This window comes from Pholis gunnellus, assembly GCF_910591455.1.
Source record: "Pholis gunnellus genome assembly, chromosome: 4".
NCBI lineage: Eukaryota > Metazoa > Chordata > Actinopteri > Perciformes > Pholidae > Pholis > Pholis gunnellus.
The window spans coordinates 9,659,430-9,681,534 of NC_136530.1; the positions used below are offsets into that span (position 1 = coordinate 9,659,430).

At 40.5% G+C, this 22,105-nt stretch overlaps 2 protein-coding genes across 3 annotated transcripts; both read right to left on the reverse strand.

Annotated features, from left to right (window-relative positions):
• Positions 1-364: 364 nt before the first annotated feature.
• On the reverse strand, positions 365-7,765 carry mindy4 (MINDY lysine 48 deubiquitinase 4). Its single transcript, XM_079157261.1, has 18 exons — positions 7,495-7,765; positions 7,173-7,292; positions 6,869-7,089; positions 6,505-6,772; positions 6,157-6,410; positions 5,985-6,043; positions 5,780-5,889; positions 5,561-5,677; positions 5,369-5,460; positions 5,061-5,162; positions 4,792-4,855; positions 4,307-4,372; positions 4,145-4,212; positions 3,973-4,036; positions 3,505-3,666; positions 1,883-2,063; positions 1,534-1,612; positions 365-1,334 (listed from the first exon to the last, which is right to left on the reverse strand). Exons 1-18 carry the CDS (start codon positions 7,552-7,554, stop codon positions 1,286-1,288), a joined length of 2,136 nt encoding a protein of 711 aa, XP_079013387.1. The 5' UTR covers positions 7,555-7,765; the 3' UTR covers positions 365-1,285.
• Positions 7,766-9,159: 1,394 nt separating this feature from the next.
• On the reverse strand, positions 9,160-19,948 carry nexn (nexilin (F actin binding protein); the record flags this gene model as incomplete). 2 transcript variants are annotated; one of them, XM_079158231.1, is made up of 14 exons in its annotated part: positions 19,803-19,948; positions 17,486-17,933; positions 17,151-17,348; positions 15,640-15,724; positions 15,394-15,542; positions 13,412-13,612; positions 13,132-13,305; positions 12,693-12,881; positions 11,981-12,172; positions 11,384-11,578; positions 10,949-11,170; positions 10,658-10,846; positions 10,169-10,532; positions 9,160-10,023 (listed from the first exon to the last, which is right to left on the reverse strand). In XM_079158231.1, the coding sequence occupies exons 2-14, from the start codon at positions 17,882-17,884 to the stop codon at positions 10,010-10,012; spliced, it is 2,571 nt and encodes an 856-aa protein (XP_079014357.1). In that variant the 5' UTR covers positions 17,885-17,933; positions 19,803-19,948. The 2 variants fall into 2 exon arrangements, with proteins under 2 accessions (XP_079014357.1, XP_079014356.1); XM_079158230.1 differs by lacking the exon at positions 9,160-10,023 and having other exon boundaries at positions 10,149-10,532.
• Positions 19,949-22,105: the final 2,157 nt, after the last annotated feature.

Here is a 22,105-nt window from a genome sequence, read left to right on the forward strand (position 1 = left end):
GTTAATTCATAATTAGTTCAGAGTTTGGTTCTTTATTTGGAAAAATGTGTAAGATCTATCAAAGAGTTCCTCAAATGCACCAAGGGGTGTTTTTTTGTGAAAGTGAATTGTAGTCCTACATGCGTACAACCAAGCACAGTGATGTCTCTATCGGGGCCGGCCATGGACTTTTAGAAAAAACACTGAAGTTGCATTGACGCAGCTCACTTTCCCTCCCAGCTCGGTTTGTGGCAGACAGTTGCGGCGTTCTCCCTCAATACTGGGCCAACTTCAAAAAGCGTTGTCCCTATAAATCACTTGAACACAAAAGCATGGGGAAAATACTGAAGTGACGCAGCAGTAGTTTCGCAATATTTCCTTTATTTGGTTGGCAGTTAAAAGCAGCTTTATATATAAAAAATAAAAAAGGACAGATAATTGAACACAAACAAACACCACTGTGTGGAGACGGTAGAGGTGTGAATGATTTTCTTTAACTCTGAATTAAAAAATACAGTCTAGACTTGCGACAGTACATGAAACGTGTAATGAGATAACTTGTGATTTGGCGCTACATAAATAAATCTTAATTTGACTATTTTCTGTACCACATGAGGTCCATCATAACATCACACACACACACACACACACACACACACACACACACACACACACACACACACACACACACACACACACACACACACACACACACACACACACACACACACACACACACACACACACACACACACACACACACACACACACACAAGTCTTGTGTGTTCTTGATTAAAATATCACAAGGGAACTCAATAAATTAGTGTAAAATACGGACAACAATTTGTTATATCTTGATGTAAAAAAGTAAAGAGTGAAAGGCCACTGTGGTCCATACTGCATCTTGCAGCAATTTACATTTCATCAGTAACAAAAGTTCGGTTTCCCTCCAAACTTGTACATTTTAAGAAAAAGTTACCTTTTGCTTATTACTTTTAAAGTACATTGCATTATCTCAAGCATTGTTTTGTAGGCAACAGCATGACACTTTATGGCTGATGTGACATTCTATACCCCAGTTTTTGCCCAAACCCTTCCAGTTGCACATACATTGTGTGAAGTAGAACATCCAGGTCAACAACGCTGTGTCTCACTAACAAGAGAAAAAACATGATAATGCTAAAATATATGGGTAAATAGTAAATGTTATATATGAAGAATATGCATGTAATATTGAGTATTGGTGATGCACATTTTTTGTCGGTTAATGTTCCATTGTTAAAATAACATCAAACCATGTGATCGGTCAGAGAATAGGCTCTGTGTCATTCCAATTGACAAATGCATCTTTCCACCTGAAACGAAACAAACAGTTTAAGGCATTTAGAGCTGACTCGGATACATTCTGCATGGTTTTCTACATCTTCAAGCTGTATTTAGAGTGTGCAAGGAATTTGAACTACAACACATTTGTTGGTAGTGTATAGGATCTCCAGACAGTACTGTGCACGTGGGTGTTGGTCTGTGTGTTTGAAAGGCCAAAAGATCGTTTACCTTGTTCGGATACAGTGCTCCAGTGGAGGAATGAGATCTGTGTCGACATCTTGAGAGCTCAGGGCCGATTCGCCAACAGCTAAAAATGCACACAATGAATTAGCCTTTTCAGTTAAGATATTGAATCAGGGCAACAGCAAAATAACTAAACCTTACTCAAGCGTCAACAGGAGAAGGACCCAGATCATTTAGATAGCAGGAAAACTAGATCAAATCATGATCACACACATTATACCCTAATGCACATTTTTCTGAGTGGTCATTCACTGGCATGAGAGGCTGACAAGAAACATAAACAACCCAAAAAAGAAAGGACATGTTGCACTGCAGAACAAGTGACGTTACATACAGACAGTGAGGCGGATCTCCTCCTGTTGATTGGCCAGTCCATCGTAATAGTAGAGCTCAAACTCCAGGCTTTGGCCCTGATTGGTCAACAGCTCCCTCTGCAGGCCAAACAGCACGCTGAAGTGGCTTTCACTGCAGACCACCCAGATGGGGTAACGGGGAGTCTTCAGGTAAGCTCCTACCTAAGATAGAGCAAAGTAGAACACAGTAATCTATTAAATACCAGGACCCCTGAGTGAAGCAGCTAAATGAAATCCAGCAATCATCAATCTTATTATTTTGAACTTGTCAAAAAGTGTTAAATGCCTTGCAGACAATCTTGAGCTGCTACTACAGGACTGGGAGAGGAGTCAAAACAAAACTGTCATGGTATTTGTGCATGCCAGTAAAGAGGGTGTAAGAGTTACAAGATTTTGTTTCGGAATAATACAATTTGTACATGTTTTGGTATTTACTGTGTATGATAATATTGTGTAGATAGAAAACTTGAAAATGTGAAAGATATTTAGCATTTCTTTTTTGCAAGGTCTATAATTAAAGACATAATGAGTATGATTTTACTAAAAAACAAAACAATGCATGGACAGATATTGTAGAAATCTCTCTCAATCGTCACTTATGATGAACTAGAAGTGTGTGGTGGTGTCTGTATCTGCAGCGAGGCTGCCCACTGCCTGTATTTTCTCTTCTCTTTTCATATTGCTGTGTGTTCGGGATGTTTCTGGGGTCAACCTCTGTAAAAACATAGCGACCAGAGGAAGCTAAGATAATAGCGACACGGCGGCAAAAAAATCTAGCGAGGAGAAAATGTACCTGTTTTCTTTGAGTTAGTGCAAGTTTTATGCTTAATTTTGAATAAAATATGCAATTAATCATTGTTTGCTGTGAGCAAGAGTCTTATATCAAGATCAACACGCCATATTCCTCATCAAAACATATCCAAATTTCCATGATGTGCTTATTGACCTACCAATTACATTTCACGTCACAAAGTCAATTTGATTTGTTGCTATGCTACAGCTTGATAACCAGAGAGCCTGTTACTCCCCACTTTCTTCAGTTATCCTTCTCTTGTGAGTGGGAAGAAGTTTTAATAAATAAATAAATAAATAAAGTGTATAAATCCCATCATAGTCTAAAGAACATTCTTTCCTGTAATTATGGGCAGCACAGATGTGCCCATAATTACAGGAAAGAATGCCCCCTGAGGTCATGAAGAAGTGTATTATTTGTTCATTGTCATCTGTTTGATATTTTGAACATCCTCAGAGTCCTTAACACTTTGTGTGCCATATTTGAGGAGACTACGGGTCTCTGGAGGTGAAGGTAAGAGGGAGACTGTCTGGACCGAAGGGTACACAACACAATACCGTTTTGCGTCCTCCAGGGTGGTGTGGTTAATACGTGATTTTTTATGACAAGGGATGTACTGTATAAAGCTAAGTGAATGTCCTGTTACTTGTTTTGTGAGCTGCACCCCAGTCTTCTCTGAATGCAGATTTGTTGTTGAATTAAACGTACATCTCAAAGATGCTCCATTAATCATCCAAGTGAGGACGGACCAGAAGTGTGAGTTTTCTACATCACTGGGTGAGCAGAGAGGCCGCCGCCAATGTCACTCACCTTACAGATGTTATAGTGTTCAAACAAGGACAGCAGGCCAATGTCACAGTGGCCTTTGACTCCCTTCAGCAGAGTCATGTTGCCGTTGCCTGAGTCCAACTCCATGTCATTGTCAAAGACATTGGAAACTGCTCTGCCGCAGAGCAACAGGTTGACCAGCTCCTGGTGTACACAAATACAAAAATGCAATCTTAGTAACCAGAACATTTTTAGTGTATACAGCAGTAACATTACGTAGCATGGCTACTCTTACTCTTGTTTTGTGTCTCACACTGAGATCCCTTTATTGTGCAACCTACTCTAAGTCCTGCATGCACCAAGAGACACTTATGTCCCTCAACCAATGTCATCAATACCGACTCCTGCACTCCCATTATTCATTCAAATGTGTAATTCTGAATCACAAGCAAACACAATACCAAGTGCTCTGAAACTACTTAGCCTGCAATTTGTAGTTTCATGACAAACCTGAGTGCAGTAGCCGTGGGCTCCGATGAGTGTGTTGGTGGGCACGTCCATATCGTCTCTTACTCTAAAGACAATGAGGGGGACGTTTCATTATCTACCGAATAGTGATGTTTATACAGCACTTCTTGCTCAGCCATTGAGGTAAAAAAAAAAAAAAAAAGTCACAACATACTTTTCAATGGATCGAGAGAGAACTGCAGATATGGTGAGTAGTATGCATCCTAACACCCCGGTCTCAAACTGTGGAACAACAGATTAAAGCAAAAAGGTTGGCAATCTATTGTACATTTGACAGGCAAAATTAAACTGAAGAAGTCAATAATAAGTTTCTTGCCTGATCAATATGCCGCTCCAGAAGCAACTGCAGGTCTTTGATGTTGTCCACTGTGAAACATGTTATCTAAAACAAAATGTGATTAGAAAACTTCCACAGCAGATTTTTTTTTTTTGTAAAAAGTTCATTTTGTAAATTGATAGTATTGATATAGATACACTTTGTTTATTACACCATTATTCATTTCACTTCAAATAAAAACAACAAATGTGCAAATTTGCCTTTTGCAAATCCAGTTATGGCTACGAATCTCCTACGATAACATTTTAGACATAGTAATATTCCACAACTTCAACCCCGTGAAAAACGGCTCATTAAAATACTGTTGTTTGTCTGATGTAGTTGGAAAATACTTAAGATATTTGAGAAATGAAACTCCTCATCTATATGCTGGTAAATCCAACTGAATTCCATTTGGTCAATTTGAGTGTAACTTTACTACCCCCGTGTCAGAGAGTGTGTATGCACTGCAGCGGCATCTCTACCTTTTCAAGCACTCCTTCAGATTTGTACCGTCCAGTTGGGGTGAAATGATTTCTCCCAGAATTTCTGTTTTTAAAAAAAAGAAAATAGAGGTAAAACAAAAAGCACCCAAATTGTTTAAATCAATGCTTCATCTGAAACAGAACACACCCCGACTCTCAACAGCTAAGCCGGGTATTCACATGCATTCAACCTACTTAAATACGGATAATGAGGTTCTGTGTACTGGTCTGGATATAAAAGGATTTAGTGGATAAAAGTATGATCTCACATTGCAATCGTGGCTTGTTTTTCCTCGCCAGCCCTCCACAGTATTTCAGCCGCCGCTAAAGCTAGATACTTTCTTCTGGTTGTGTTGGAAGGTCTTAACCTCCTGAGAACAAAGTGGCAGTTGAGTGGAAAGCTGGTCGTGTGGTGTAACAATACAGTTAATACCAAATGCGGAGGTCAATACTTAACAGAGGCTACAAAGCATGCCTTGATGTGAATTAATGTCTGTATAAAGCATACGAGTGATTACAATAGGGCACTCCGTGGTTAACATTCTGGCTCAAAGCTCTGAATTGAAGGATAACGTACTGAAGGCCTGTGTTACTGCTTTCAACTTTTTCAAACAGCAGTTTCTTTAGAACGAGGGCTTGGATGGATGCAAGAACTCCACAAGGGCCACCCTATAAAATAAATACACAGTACATGATATCACGAATCTCAATTATTGACATGAAGTGAATGCATCGCAGAATATTAGAAGGACGGCGCAGTAATGACAACCTTTTTCTGCACAATTCCGTATCTCAGGTCGTGCGTTTCTGAGAATGTGAAACCTTGGTTCCTCCACTCAACACTGAAACAATTTAGGCCAGAACCCGTAAGAATCGCTTTCAATTCCTGAAGAGAAAAACAAGAACGGAAGACAAACGGGAAATCACTGGCAACCACAGTAACTGTTAGCATTAAGCAACAAAAGGAGCACTGGTGTAAATCACCAACCATGGCAGTGTGTTGGTCCATCGGGCGGCCTGCGTAGCTGTGCTCTGGAACGGTTCTCTGAAAGGACACTTTGGAGAGTTCTCGCAGATCCTCATCATCATCAATATCATCTGGAAATTGATTAATACACCATCAGCTTTTGATAAATACAAGGAAACAATAAAAAAAAGCCAATTGATGCAGCCTTTTTTTTCTATATACTCACCTAAAACCATCTCAGCCACATCCAAATCAGCCACACTTGGCCTGGTCAAAGACTTTACGCTAAGAAACAAACACAATGTACATAAACTTATGAATGAAACTCTGTCGGACATCATTTCAACAGTATAAAACTACGAGGATGCCACAGACAAAGCAATATTAAAGCGGTTTACTTTGTCGTCTTCTGTATGTCTTGTTGCACTTTTTCAAAGCTGTTTTCCGTCTGCACTCGTTCTGGTGCGCTCCACAACTCCCGTTGCCCTCCCAAGCGGTCAGCTGAGTTGATTTCAGTCAGGCCGCTCTCTGAGCTTTTTTGATGTACGCCAGTCAATAAAAGTCCATCCATGGACTGCTTGTTTTCTTCCTCTCTTCTGAGCAGCTTCTGGGGCACTTCTAGCCTTTGATTCTGCTTTTTTTTGTTTGATTCCTGAAAAGAAAAACATCAGTAACCCAACAGAGTATGATGAATATGAGTAATACGAATCAATACGTTTTTAGGAGCTCCATCAGTAGTCTAGTACCTGATGTGTGCTAGCTATTGGTCCAGCAGTCATGCCACGTCTAATTCGATTCATTCTGCTCCTTTGGGTGCTCTCAGTGGTGGAAGTCTTTTTTTCTGGTTCTCTTCTGATGAAGCTCTCATCGTCCTGGAGGGAAGCCATCCGTGGCTGGTGTTTATGGTCTTCTGAGTCATAAGACCCGAAACCTGTTTGATTTTGACTGGACAGTCCGTCTGTCTCAGGCAATAATGATGTAGGTTGAGACGGGCAGATTTCTGCTATATCAGACCTGTGAGAGAGATAAATCCCATATATGTTCAAACCAACTTTCAAAAAGTCAAAACAGCAGAAAATAATATATCAAAAAACTACACTTGAGAAATACCTTAATTTGATGTGTTTGCTGATTACAACAGCTGTGCTAGCCTCTGTCTGTGTGTCATTCATCACTGTTGGTTTTACTGCAGGAGAATTAGCAATCCGGCTCATAGTTGAAGCAGACAGCAGGGGATCACTTTTACTGATGGTGATCTGGTCCTTCTTAAGGTCCTCAATGTGATGCTTCACAATAATCTCCAGTAATGTTTTCAGGGGGGAGATCTGAGCCTGCAATGGCAGAGAGGTCAGCAACAGACTTCTTTTTAAATGTCACTTTAACACAGCAGCCAACCTCCAGCTGCAGGACTTACTTTATTGTTTCTGTAGAGACCCTCTATATTGAGGATCTGCCTCAATTGTGACCTGTTGTTGATACTGGATTCTGTGCGTGGATGTTCTTCATCCATACAAGCAATCGTCCTCTTGAGTCCCTGCGTATCGAGAGCGTTTTACATCGTATTCTGTAACACTGAATCTCTGGTGTTGGTGGCACAGAATCTGCAGAATCACAGATTTCAGTGTAACACCAGAGTTAAGGTTGAGCTAAGCTAACGTTAGCATTGCTAGACATGGGGGGGCTAACGCTAGCTCGCTCGCTCTGGTAACGGTTTGAGTGAACGTTAGCTAACTTACCTTCCGACTCAGATATTCCCGTACAACGGAAGAAGACACCTCTTCAGCCGAGACGGTCATAGTGGTGGGAACGTGCACACGGTGATGGCCTTTCCTCTAAACACAGATAACCATCAAGACGCTGCTCTGACAGTATAACTGTTAGCTATTGACCGTCTGTTGAACCATAACAAGGCTGTGGGATGAGCTGCGTCGCAACCTGGACCTTTCACAGACTGTCCGTATATGTTTTTAGAGATTTGGTGAAACTGCGTGTCTTTCAGAGTTGTTGTTGTTCGGCAACCATGACGACGGGTCAAGTAGGTCTTCTTCTTTACATTTTTTAAAGGTAGGTTGTATCCCTGAATGTTGCACTACCGCCATCTTTTGGAAAAACCACCACACTCCAGTGTGTTCTTTACTCCGGCTCTAAAGTTTATGGTACCTTAATGATCACAAAACCCGGTTGGATGCTCCCATATAATGTGAAATGTGCTGTTCATATTACTGTGTCCTGTTCTTAATTCAAGCATTTTTTTTCATTTTTTTGAAATGTCCTCCTCTCATCTCCTGATCCCAGTGTTGCAGCTACTATTTATTGATTTCCTTCAACATAATGTGTGTCTTATTATCAGCTTGTTTGGCTGGTTTGGCCACTCTTTCATTACCCAGAATGCCTGTGTGAGCAGGAAGCCAAATGAAATGAACCTCACTGCCTTGTTTCCTTATTCGTACTTGAGCTTTGCTCCTCTCATCCTCCAGACACAACACTTGATCCATAGCGTCCTCTCCTCTCTTGAATCCACATTATTATGTAACCACCATACCTCCTTTCTCCAAGAAATATATTATCCTCTCATTGCCCATCTGTTACATCAATTTATAGATGTGTGATGTCAAGGCAATATGTACCTAGTTTGTTGCCTCACTGGCATCCTTCCCTGGTTCCTTTTCAGTATAAGTATTGCTTCCTTACAGCTCTCTGTGATTCTTCCTACCTCCCACACTTTATTGAGTAACATCCACAACTTTTTCAGTCCGTCCATAATTAAACATTTTGCAATATTTGCAATAGCGCTTAGGTTACTTCTATATTCAGTGCTTCCCAACGTCATGGACTGGAACAAAAAAAAAAACTTTAGATAAATCTAAAGGCTCTCATGATGATTAACAAAATAGAAAAGTGTCAGAATGTGTCCTACTCTTTGCATTTTGCTAATGAATTGTGTAGCCGGGAAAATTACTATTTTTGTTTGAATTAAACTGGTAACAACTGGTGAACTTATGTAACCACTTATTGGTCCCCCACCCATCACCCTCTGTTCAATACAGTATGAACTATATTGCCTCTAATTGGAACAACCGATACTCCTTTGCAACACATAATACTTTTTACTTTGTAGCATTTGATTAAATAGAACTTTATCAAGAAAATGCGTCATGTGAACACAATATAAACAAACAAAAAATGTTTTTGACACAAGACCACTCACTTCAGGTTTGTGTGTGTACAATGATGATGGGTCTGTGTTACTTTATTCCTTTAAGGAACAGTTCACCCAAAACACAGCAAATACAATGTACAACAGATCAGGCAGTAGGCAGCAGTTTTCAAGTCCATGCAACAATAAGAGACACCACAAAAAGTCTGTAGATTTTCATTCATTTTATTAAAACATTTTTATTTATAATATATGACAAACTTTCAGGCTAGCCTATGTTTATGTTTCCATTATCAAAGCATAAAACAGTTACCTATTGTCAACCGAACTATGACCGTTGTATCAAGAGTATTACATTTAACTCAAAAAGAAAAAAGGGGGGTTCGAACATGAAAAATCAACATATTAATGTTTATTTAGATGCTGCAGTTTAAAAACATTTAATCTTGGCCTAAATAGTTTAATTGAAAGACGGGATGTACATGCAAATTGTTTTGTTCCTGCAATATCATTGTCAACACACCCTTCACTGTGGATTTCCAATTAAGTGATGTTACTCCTTGATATAATACCAGGCAAGTATCACAACACCATTTACTAATATGGCAAAGAGTACAGAAAACTGTTGTGGAGCAGTAGCAGAATACTGAAGCAAGATGTTTTACTGATATTCCTGTGCCTTGTTATTTAAGATTAGTACACAAGAACATCTTACTGTTTACATTTCAATGCCTCAACCATAATGTTTTCCATGTATGGACTATAAAGTGTGATATTTACAATACAGTACTATGATACTTAAAAATAGCTGGTATCACAAATATCATAAGGGCCTCGCAGCATAGATAACCCTTGGCATGGTAACAAGAATCGTGTCTGTTTTTGGCACAAGTATCATCCTACTCTACGGGGAGTGCAGCTTTACAAACGTAAACAACATGTTGCAATTTCTGTGTGTGTTGTGTATCCCTCCCTTAGGAATGCCAAGCATACTGCTATTTTCCTCCCTCTGCTGTTTGACCATACCATGAGGGATGAAGTTTTACAAAAGGAGTGAGAGACAACAGGGAAAGTTTCCAGAACATGGAAGGGCATCAGTAGTCATAGGCTGCAAAAAAGAAACAGAAAAGCCGTTATCCAAAATCTGCCTGAGTTCAGGAGGAAGCGGAGCATGCGATCCACGTTATGGAGAGAGGTTGAAATCCACACAGGAGGCATCATGCAGGCATGCAATCACACCAAGGTGATCTTACTTTCTATTGTGAGGATGCAGGTACTCGCTGCTGTGCCTCTGCTGTTCACAGCCTTGCACATGTACTCTCCCTCGTCCTCTGGGAAGGTCTCCGGCAGGTAGAGGCAGGACGTCTCCCCTCTCTCTATATACTGATAGTCCTCACAGTCCTGGAGCATCTCTCCCTCAAACCACCAGGTCACCTCCGGCTTGGGCTCCCCTGTGATCTTAACGGTGAACCGAACTGGCTCCGAGTCCACCACGGATTGATTTTTAAGGGGCTTTTTAAACCACGGAGCCCCCGATCTGGCATGGTCCTCCTCATCTTCATAGGCTGCAGAGCCGTTGATGATGCTACCCTCGTCCTCCACATCATCGTCCTTCTTCTGCAAACAGATGACAAAGAAATCTCAAACTGTTTGCCGGGGTCAAAGCCACCTTAAAGCAAATGCTGAATATGCTGTCATAAGGAATGATCTTGCATATGTGGTCATGAACATTGAATATTTACTTTTTGGAGGGCAGCATCAATCTCTTGCTGCTCAAACTGCATCCTCTGCAGCTTCTGCTCCTCTATCCTCCTCCTCTCCTCGTCCTCTCTGGCTTGAGCCATTTGTTGAAATCTGGCTTTCATATCCACCTTCTGTTTGAATGGTGACTCGTCGACCTTTACTGGAGTTGTTTCTCCTTCCCCATCCTCCTGAAAAACACAGCAATTATATATATTGATATAAAAAAAAAAAATAGCAGGCGGGTCAACATTTTTTGGTAATTTAAACATCTTGAGTTATTAATGTCTTGCCTCCTGGAACCGCTCAGTTTCTCTCTCTTTAATTTCATCATCAACGGCCTTCCTCCGTGCTCTCTCCATGTCAATCTTTTTCTGAATATCCTCTTCAGACAGCTGCTTGATCTTCTCAAATTTGGACTTGAGGTTCTTGGCTTGGATGGAGCCGGTCCTCTTGAGTTTGGTCAGTTCTTCATACTCTTTGCTAACAACATCTGAGCTTTCATTCACTTCATCCTGTGAGACAGGATTGCATTGTTGAGAGAACACCGTAAATGAAACAATGTGGCATAAAAAACAGGAGGTCACATTTCTTGTTGCATTACGATATGTCAATTCAAAAATATGTATGTAAGTACTCTATTCTCAAGCATAGTTGGCCGATAAAGTCATGCAGAATGTGATGGACATAGTCTACAGTACTTAAATGTTCATCTGTTTCAAACTTACCTCGCCCATCTCTTGTCTGAGTTGTTCAAATTCCTGCTTCTCCTGCGCCATTTTCATTTTGCGTTCCTCTGCCTTGCGTCTTCTCACAGCTTCCTCCTTCTCTTTCAGTAGCTCTTCAAAGTTCATCTCCAGTTTTCTGGGGTGCAGTGCTTCCTGAGATTCACTCTTCACCATCTCTCCTTCCTCATCTAGCACCTATACAAACAAGCACACACAAAGGACGAGATTTCTCTATCGCGGTGAAATAACCGATGTCTACTACTTAGTAGACTTTATGTCTACTTACCCAATATTAAATAATGCAGCGAACACAAAGCAGGAGCCATTGTTATTGTTGCTCATAATATTTAAAAACACCATGCATCCCATCCCCATCGTCATCTCTAGACCTTTTTGCCCTTGTGATTTTAGGGAATATATTCATAGATACTGTATAAATAACAGTAGTTTCTTCTTATTTCTCTGTGAAAAATATACATTTGAAATTTAAAAATATCTTACTGTTTCATCTCCATATGCAGAGTTTTCCTGATCCATGTTCGGTGAAGGATCAGTAAGCTACACACGTATTTTGGTCCCTGAGTCATGCAGACTTACCATGCTCTTGCGGGCCTCAGCAAAGTGCCTCTTCTCCTCTTCCAGTCTCTTCTTGGCATCCTCCTCGGCCTTCTTCTGATCGTCCTCTCTTCTCTGGCGTTTCAGGTCCTCAAAACTGGCGCATATCTTCCCAGGCTTACTGCCCTCCAGGTTCAGTAAGGCCATCAGCACCTCGTCATCCTCATCAACAAGCTGAGTCAGAACACAGCAAGGTAAGCTCTGTGTACTGTACATAAAATGGTCGCTAGGGACCGCTAGTTCAGGTGAAAACTACCTTAAAGGAATAGTTCGGCATTTTGGGAAATATATATGCTTATTTGTTTTCTGGCGGAGAATTAGATGAAGAGGTTAGCTTAGCTTACCACAAAGACTGGATTTCGTTACCTCTAGAAAGATCAAGGCTAGCTGTTTCCAACCTTTTTTCCAGTGTTTAAGCTAAGCTAAGCTAACTGGCTGCTGCCTTATATTTAGCATCTAGATCTAACAGTGATATAAATCTTGTCATCGAACTCTCCACCAGAAAGTGAATCAGTGTATTTCCCTAAATGTGTAACTATTCCTTCGCGGCCATTTCAGATCTAAGATATATTTAACGTATAATGCTGTTATCACCAGATATGTAAATATGTATGTAAGTAACTGGGATGTTTACACTAAAATCTATACATTTTTTGTATTGAATTTTGTATTTATTCATGGGATGCATGCTGACCATGCTCTTCCTGGCTTCAGCGAAAGCTCTTCTCTCCTCCTCCATTCGTCTCCTGTACTCCTCCTCTGCTTTCTTGCGCTCTTCTTCTACCCTCTGCCTTTCCAGCTCTTCAAAGCTCAGCCTCAGTTTTCCAGGTCGGTACTCCTCCTTATCTTCCTGCGCTGGCTGAGTGCCCTCCTCATCTTCTCCCTGATAACACACAAACAAAGTGTTATAAGCACTGGTCAGCTCAACAACAAGTTCAAACAATCAAGATTCACTTCACAACATATTTGGCAGATTATGCGGAGTAATTGGACCCCAAAGACTCAGATTAAAAGATACTCAGTACTTGTTGGAATCAGGATCAGGATACAAGGATGTTGATATTGTAAAAATAAAAAAATACAATTTGCAACATTCCATTGAAATGAATGTTTTGTTTTGAAGTTGGGTTTACCATTCCCATTCTGGCCTCCTCGAAAGCTTTCTTCTCGTCTAGCAGGCGGCGCTTTGCTTCCTCCTCAGCCTGCTTCTTCCTGTGCTCCTGTCTGTCCTTCTCCAACTCCTCAAATGTCATCTTCAGCTTTCCAGGAGTCACCTGCACCCTCTCTGAAGGCTTCTCCTCTTCATCCTACATCCAAACGAGAGTGAGAATGCATTGTTTAAATCTGATCCACAATCATTAAGGTGGTTGTAAGTAGCCCAAAACAGTAACCTTTATTTCTTCATATCACTACCTGTTGAACGACCGAGCGCCGCTTGGCATCCCTGAAGGAGAGTCTGTGTTCATCGTACCGTCTCTTCTTCTCTTCCTCCACCTTCTTCTGCACTTCCTCCTCTCGATTCTTCTCCATGTCCTCAAAGTTCACCTTGATTCTGCCTGGAGGTCGAGATGACTTTCCTGGAACCACCCGTACCAGGATTGTGTCATCTCCATCCTAAAAGATGTTTGATAATGTCGGATTATACGAGGTATTACAAATGCACAAATCTAGGTTTGAGGTTCTTGTACTTTACTTGAGTATTTCCATTCAACTCTATGCTACTTTGTACTTCTACTCCATTTCAAAATGAATCTGCAGAATGTTTACTTTTACCTTGGATACTTTCATTTGCTGACAACACTTTTCAATGCATGACTTCTAGTACACTTGTAATGGAGTTTCTTCCACATCGTTATATGGATACTTTTACTTAAACTCTTTATAAATAGTGTAACTGTGTGAGCTGAGGCACTGCTGTGCACATGCTCAGTTGTAGTACTGGATCCTAATACTTTTTCAACCACTCAGGCTTGAGCTCTTTGAGACGACGTGACACACTAACTATTCAGTGGTAGAGGGAAAAACAAATTCAGGTCAATCTCAGTGCATACCCACACACAAACAGACTGGGAATAAGAGCATGTGGGCGGATAAGGGTCAACTCTATTGGCCTAATGTCGCCATTTGCAGCAGGTTAGGGTATGGGTGTCAGTCTAAGATAGCAGAGTCTAATTTAGTCGCAGTAAGGAGGGCTAGAGCTAATTTAGTCACTGGGAGGTGTGGGAAACAGTTGCCAGTCATATGCTGTCTACACCTGGCAGCGCTGCAAGTGAGCAGTTCTTTCTAGATCATCAAGTCAGTCCTCCCTTATATTCAAACAGGATCATTTTAATCTTGAGACATTGCTCCGTTTCTGATAAAAGATCTAAAGCATAATTCATTTTCTTCATAAAAATGGTCACAAAGGAAATAGTCATAGGGCAAGCTAAAAGAAGTGGGGGAGTGATTCGCTGTAGGTATGAAGTAAATAAACATCAAAGCACTTTTAGAAGGAACTACATTTGTAAGGAATGATGTTGAACACAGCGATCGTCCCTTCATGCTTTTGTCTGCACTATTGCCAGCGTGGTGGGCAGGATTTTAGAAATATTGAACTCTTCAGCCCAACCACCCCCGAAAAAATGGTGGTATTTGGATTTTCCATAGTTATTTTCTCAAATATATTTTCTGCAACTGTTATTTTTAATTAAGCAGTATTTTTTAAAGGAAATCCTCAGAAAAACAATAATTGCCTTTAATTTAGAGCGAACCAACTAAACTAAATACCTGCCCACAACTCCATTTCTCCTATGTTTATTTATGTCCAAGGCAACTATTAGATTGTTATAGGTCCCCATAAAATGAAGGCAGAGTAGTAAAGACACATTCAAAATAAAAAATATTACTGTTACAACTGTGTCCCATTTCATTTTTTCTGTCTAGCTGTGAACATATACGGCCCTGTTAACGTTTATAGAGCAGAATTAGGGCAAAGACGTTGCAGGTAATTGCCTGTAATTGGCTATCTGGCACAAGAATACTTTATGTAACCATTCCCAAGAAATACACTGTCTGAAGGTATGAAGGCCTTCTGTCTATTCTGTAATGAAAAATATTCATTTGATCTGCACTACATCGTGTTGTAAAGTCTGAGACAGTAAGCTATAATAACTCATTTACCATGAGTTCACATGCTGGTCATGTCAACAATGCTACTGTTGGTTTCAGACCTATATCCAGCCTCTGCCAACTGTTTGTGACACTTAAAATAACTCATCCGAGTGGCAGCTGAGGATTACCTGAAACATTACAGATACAACTGCCCCATTTCTGTAAGGCAGCGCTGAACCATCTTGACATGCTGTCCCACTTCCCACCGAGACCCTGCACAAAGAATTCAGGCCAGGTCTACTTACCTCAGCTGCTTTCTTAGCCAACTCTTTCTGTATTTTGGCTTTTTCCATGTTGTCCTGGGTTTCCCTCTTCTTCCTCTCTCCTTCCATCTTCTTCCTTTCCCCTTGTTGTCTTTGTTTTTCCATTTCTGCAAACTTCCCCTTCACACTACCTGAGGATTTCACAGAGCACAACACAAGCCTTCAGCCTCGTCTTCCTCCCAGATCCCTCGCTGAATACCCATTCGTCCTACCCTTTGCACTTCTTACCTGTGATTTTAGGAACGTAGGATTTTTCTACCTTTGCTGGCTTCACCTCTTCTTCCTCATCACTGGAAGCGAGCAGCTCTTTTATCTGTGGCGGATCAGATAAAGAGTGGTAGTGAGGCTACGGTTTAGCCGAGATCATCTCTTTTGCCACTCAGGATCCATGCTGGTCCCAGCAAGAACGAGGGCCTAATCCCTGCTAATAGCCAAGTCATGTGACCGGCAGGAGAGCCTCTGATTGGGCCGTGGGATTGTTGCACAGACATGAGATGAGCGTAGGTGCTCGAGCCTGGCCAGCTATGGCACGGCTGTACACAGGGAGGTTGTTCTCTTGTTGTTGTATCACTGATCCACTCACATAACACCATATCACTGTGTTTATTTCACCACAGTCGATCTAAAAGCTGTCTTAACCTAGAATTCCCCTTTTTATTTTATTTTATAGTTAATATCATACACGTTTATTCTCTTATCTGTTTCTTCCGATGAAAATCCAAGGCACCATTTTTTCAAGGCTTAATGTTACATAGAATCATTTTATATTAGAGCTGCAGCTAATTATTATTTTTATTATTGATTAATCTGTCTATTGTTTAAAGATTAGTTGATTAATCGATTAGTGCATAAAATGCCAGAATACAGTGAAAAATCGCCATTATAATTTCACAGAGCCCAAAGTGATGTCTTCAAATGTCTTGTTTTGTCTGACCGACAGTCCAAAGATATTCAGTTTGCAATTATAAAACAGAGAAAAGCAGCAATTCATCACATTTGAGAAGCTGGAACCAAATAATATTTGTCGTTCTTCCTTGAAATATTGCCTAAAAGATTACTCTGTTGTCAAATTGTTGGGAGTAAATTACTCCACTAATTCAGCAAAGCATTACAACACTGCCGAACTCCTGATGGACAGTTAAAAAATAAATAAAAGGATCAAAACTGATGCAGCAGAAGAAAGTCTTTTTTTCTCGACACATTCTTCCTCCTTGTCAAACCCTGGTGCCTACATCACCCACAATGCAACTTGATCACTGACCGTGTGGTCATAGATTAGATTAGAGACTGCAGGCAGCAACAGATCAGCCCTACTTTACATACGTTTTCTGTTATTCCATCTGGTATATTTGGTGTCTGTAAAATTTGGGAAGCGGAATACAAAATAAAACAAAGTTCAGTGAGATGAACGATGCTTGGCTGCACAACATGCGTTTAGAATTCTATATGGAGGATCCATTGGAGAATCAGTGTGCTTCAGTCCTTTTGTGTTCCTTGTGCACATTATTAGGGTTAATATTACAACCTTTATAAAAAATGACCATCTTTTGATGTCAAGCACAAACCAAAGTTGCATATTTTGCAAAGTGATAATGATTAACTGGTTAATTCTATAAAACACTGTGTGGTGTATAGAAGACAGTGAATTCTCACTCAAACCGGCAGCCTTGTCCCCCCGTCATGCCTCATCATGCAATGCAGCTCTCGGTCGGAGATTAGTGAGGTTATCTGTCTTTGACCTGCTGCTTCCTGCGACTCCACTCTCTCTCCTTGACGTATTGCTCCTTCCTCTTGTGCTGCTCGTCTTGGTTCCTCTGCCTGCTGCGCTCCTCTCTGGCCTTCTGCATGGCCTCAAACTTGCCCGTCACTTCCCCCTTTTCTTTGTTCAAGTTTGGCACGTAGCTTCTGGCCACCAGCTTTCTGGATCGGAGGAGTCTCTGTGGATTAACGGGGAGAGGGATGATAACGTTATTGGTAAATGGTTTCTGTGAAGGGAAATTTCCATATGGACAAGAATCACATCATCCGCAAAAAATGGATCTAATCACTTGTAAACTTTAATTTCCTCACTCACCTCTTTCTTGAGTGTCACTTCAGAAACACTCTGGTCTTTATGTGTGTCAGGGTCTGCATCCTCCGTTGTCTCTGTGTCCTGTTCTACACCATTAACAGCTTCTGAGCTTTCATTTTTCTCATCGGCCGTGTTTTCTTTATGATTCACACCGTTCATGCGTGTCTTGTCAGTCTCATCACTTTCTTCATCGTTTATGTGGCAAGGCTCCTTGTCTTCTATTTGTGACGTCTCCTCGTTTTTCTCCCCAGCTGCGTCGTCTTCATCAACCGCCACGTCATCTTCCTCGTGGGTCGTGTCGTCTTCCTTGTTTTCCGCATCGCTCATGTTGAGTTCACTGTCGTTTGTGACATCATCAATGTCGTGGGCGACTACAGCCGCAACCTGCGCCACCTCAGTCATTTTTGTACCACAATGACAAGTTGACAAACAGGCTCTGTTCCAATGGTACCTGCAAAGCGAAGCAGGACGGTTGAAATGTTAACTTCCTTGTTGCATTATGCACAAGAGAAGTATGCAACAGGGATTTCACTTTATGACATAAACAATCACATTTTCATTGAATCATCAGATGTATTTTTTTTTTTTACCTGTTTTTACCTGTTGCTAAGTGTTATAGATTGGCACAATATTTCAAATAATTGCATCTAGAAAATACATTGGATGATAAACTTAACATTGTGTTTATTATTTCACTGGGGAATGTAACAAGAGCATTCATTGGCTGTCACCTGAATTTGTTAGTGAACCGTGCCTTCATTTTGGCACTCTCTCAAGCAATCAAGGTGGAACACATGATTCACTTCTTTTATTTATTTTTCTAATATTCTATTTTAACTGTTGATATAAAGCAACCAGTTTACAGCCATTTGAAAGGCCAGATCCTCTACTTTCCTTGATTAATTATTGATTCTGTAATGTCAATATTTTTATAGTCTGGTGCTGGAATTTAAATGTGCGACAGGCAATTATTAAAGTTAAGGGCAAGGAAGGCTGCTCCATTTCCCAGTAAGAAAGAGTGCCATGGAAGCCCTCTATTTATAGCCCACTTGTGGGTCCAGGACATGTGATCATGGCTATTTCTGAGGAGTGATAGGCAGTTGGACAGAGCTCAAGTTGGCACCCATATGTCACCCTTCAGGCCCTTGACAAAATGGCCAGACAAAGAGCGAGACAACTGGACGAACGAGAGCTGTTTGGACTGTTAGTCATCCAACACTAAAAACTGTTGCTGTTCATCACGTTGTCCTCAAATACCTTTTATATCCATGCATGAAGATCATAGAGCGACATGATGCCGCTGATTAGGAGCTTGAACATTTCAGCATTGAATGGAATATTGAAAAGTGGAAATGTGAAATGTGTGCCACAGTCAGTGTATCATTTCCCATCACATCGATTTTTATATATTATTATATATTTATGTATTATATAAAGTATATTACGTTTTTTTTCCTCTGAAGGCCGGTACATCTGATTTCATATTATTTTGCTAAATGTTCATTGTGAAAGGTTAGTTATTAATTAGCATCATTTTAACTCTAATCTCAAACCCAGGAACAAGGAGGTGAATGTCAGGAGACTGACAGAAGCACAACCAGACAGCTGTTTCAAATCCTCACCTACCATTTTCAAACTGCAGTCTGTAAGAATGTTTCTTCTGTTGTTCATTGATAAACACAAATGTCGGACTCCGAATATACAACTACATAATCTTTCATAATAAGTATTTTGTGACTCAAAGGATATCAACTTTCTATTTGGGCTGATGTTGTAGATGTGCAAAAATATCATATGAATCTATTATATATATATATATATATATGTATATATATAAAAAAATACAAAATATACAACACAATCTCACTCATCAATCTTCTGATCTAAAACTTGACTCAGTGTCACATCTGGCAAGTCAACACTACAAAACAAATCCAGATACAACTTTAGGTTTGGGTGGTGATGTCCTATTTCTGTACTCAGCTGGCACAAGACATCATGACAGTGTATCATAAAAAATGAGTTTGACATATATATACAGATATATTAATGTGGTATTTATCAACTACTGAACAACAGCCTATCAAATGATTGTGTTTCTGTTCCTGTGTGTCTGTTCACATGTTGACATGTTGCTTTATAACTTATATTTAACTGTTATAGGCCATATGACTAAATTAAGATGCAGGCTATGCTCTGTTTAAGGCAACTTTTTGTTGAACTAATAGCTTTGACCTTGCTACATGATGATCAACAGACTACTTATGGTTTTACAAACCTCTTCTTCCTACAGAATATATTGTTAGAAATGGCATTTTACCTCTTTAGCTTGCTGAAGTCCTCTTGTTTTTGACTTTTGAAAAAAAAAAAATCCTTTGCTTCGACAGAAACCAGAAGAAGTGAAACGCAGGACAATCCGAGATGCGACCACCGGGTGCCAAAACTCGACTGGCTGCTGGTTGCCTGTAGGTGAGACGTTTCCATAAAAGTACCGTTACTTTCTACCGGATACTGCAATCCGTGCGCGGCTGCCGCAGGTTCAGCTGTTGCCTCGTGCGTGCGTGCGTGCGCGCGCACCCCCACACACACACAGTCTCATAGAGATCCATTTGCAGTCGCAGCTGCATAAATACTGTTAATAATTGTCCTTAAAAAATCCCTGACAGTTTTGCACGGACAAGTAGGTATTAGTATTGTGGTTTTAATGGTTAACTTGGGGCAGGAGCCTACATTTTAGGCAGAATCAAGTGTCATTCAAATAGGCTATCCCATGCTTTTGTTGTTCATACCCTCACCTACCTGCCATGCTTTATCGTGCATTTGCCATTTCCTGTTTTTGTATTATTTAGTTCAGCTATAATTGTCTTGAATTGTGTGATACAACAGAAACTGGACACTCGGTCAAGTCTGTTTGGGATGACTACAATCCAGACAGACATTATCTGCTTATTGGCATGTTAGAGCCAAGATTCCTGACTTATCAGTTAAGAGGTTCACCAACTTGTCCTTTGTTTCTCCTGCCTAACATAGATGTTGCTGTCAATCTGCTATGCAATGGCGGTTGGAACTCATATCGTCATGCCAAGAACCTCCCAAAAACATTTTTTCAATATGGTCACGTCTAATCAGAGACCATACATTCCTATCACACGTTGTAGAAAACATACAGTATAAGCCTGCACCACACTGGTGAGTCTTCCTTAAGATGAGAAATTTCTCTCGTGGATGTAAATAGAAACTCTGCAGCAGACACATTTTGTCTACTCTAATGGCTCCATGCACAGCTGCTGACTCACTGACCAAACAGGCCGCAGGCAGAAAATCCACCAAGTAAAGTCCCTATTCAAGTATTCTAGGAATGTAATAGAGATTTTTGAAAGTTGGCACACCTTTTTATTGATCTTGATGCCTGATACTTTTCAGCGCTACCTAATAATCATTTTTAATACACTGAAAATCTAGTTTGGCACACTGTATTACATTGTTCTCTTGAAAAAGATAATGTGAAACCACTACTTTACAGTTTCAAGGTAAATTTCAGGACGAACAGCGAACGTTACATAATTTCAGCAACACTTAGTTTGTCCAGTTAGCGTGTTGAAGCTTTGGGAAACCCCCAACATGAGGGCCAAAGCTCCGGCTAATACTGTAGCCTACTTAGAAGTGAAATCTGAGAGCCAGAGCATCATTGAAAGAGAAAGAAATAGAAACATTGGGGATCCCTTTGATGAAAGAACAGAAAGATACTTAAAGGTAAGATAAAGAATGTGGACGAAATTAATACAAGACTGGTTGTAATATAATACAAAGACTGCCAGCTAATGTACTTTGAGCTCAGTGTATTTCCTGGAAGCTAGCGTAGAACTTCCACTTTATGTTGCTGTATTTGATGCGTTTTACACAAATCTGTTTTTTTATTTGGTGACTTTGTTAGTAAAAGGCTTTTTTAAAAGTTACATATGAGTGTTCCAAGAAATGATGTTGCATTAAATTGGTCAGCATATCTATGCCTTACTGACTTATTAGTGTTTTGGAGAAGCCTGAGTCTGTTCTGTGAACTCGAAGGGCTAAAGGGCTCCGTCCTCCTCTGTTCTGAGTCCTTCGTGGCATCAGGGACAACAAGGGGGTTGCTTTAAATAGCACCACAGTTGTGGCGACTTTTCAACACTGTAAGGACAGCTACCCTGAGTCACACTGGGTCTTTGCCTAGGGTGCTGCAGCTCAACCCTGACACCCCGATGAATATGTTTATGGTGGTACAGCCCACTCACCCCTGCTGAAGCCCCAGTATAGACTGGCTCAGCAGGCCAAAACTGAATCAGTGCTGCTGGATGGACTCACCGATGCCAGCTGTCCACATCTCTACTGAAACAGTCTCAGTCCTTCGGAAATATCAAACAAAAAAAGCTCAGCAAAGACTACTACATTTGTGGACAATAACTCTTTTTTTTGTACACTTTTCATACACACTGCACAAATTGTCAACACATTATCCATTGACATGTCTCCAAAACAATCAAAATATCAGAGGAAATATTCTTGGACAGTCTGCTCACTTTTATACAAAGCTGATCAGGTGCCCACTAAAACATCATAACGCCACTGCGATTAATACTCTTTATT

Bases quoted from the DNA above. Each gene is read 5' to 3' on its own strand.
- mindy4 (XM_079157261.1), bottom strand. From the start codon at position 7,554: ATGACCGTCTCGGCTGAAGAGGTGTCTTCTTCCGTTGTACGGGAATAT. The intron at 7,090-7,172 runs GTAAGTCCTGCA...CTGCCATTGCAG, and splicing joins GTCTCTACAGAAACAATAAA to GCTCAGATCTCCCCCCTGAA. The intron at 6,773-6,868 runs GTATTTCTCAAG...TCTCTCTCACAG, and splicing joins AGCAAACACATCAAATTAAG to GTCTGATATAGCAGAAATCT.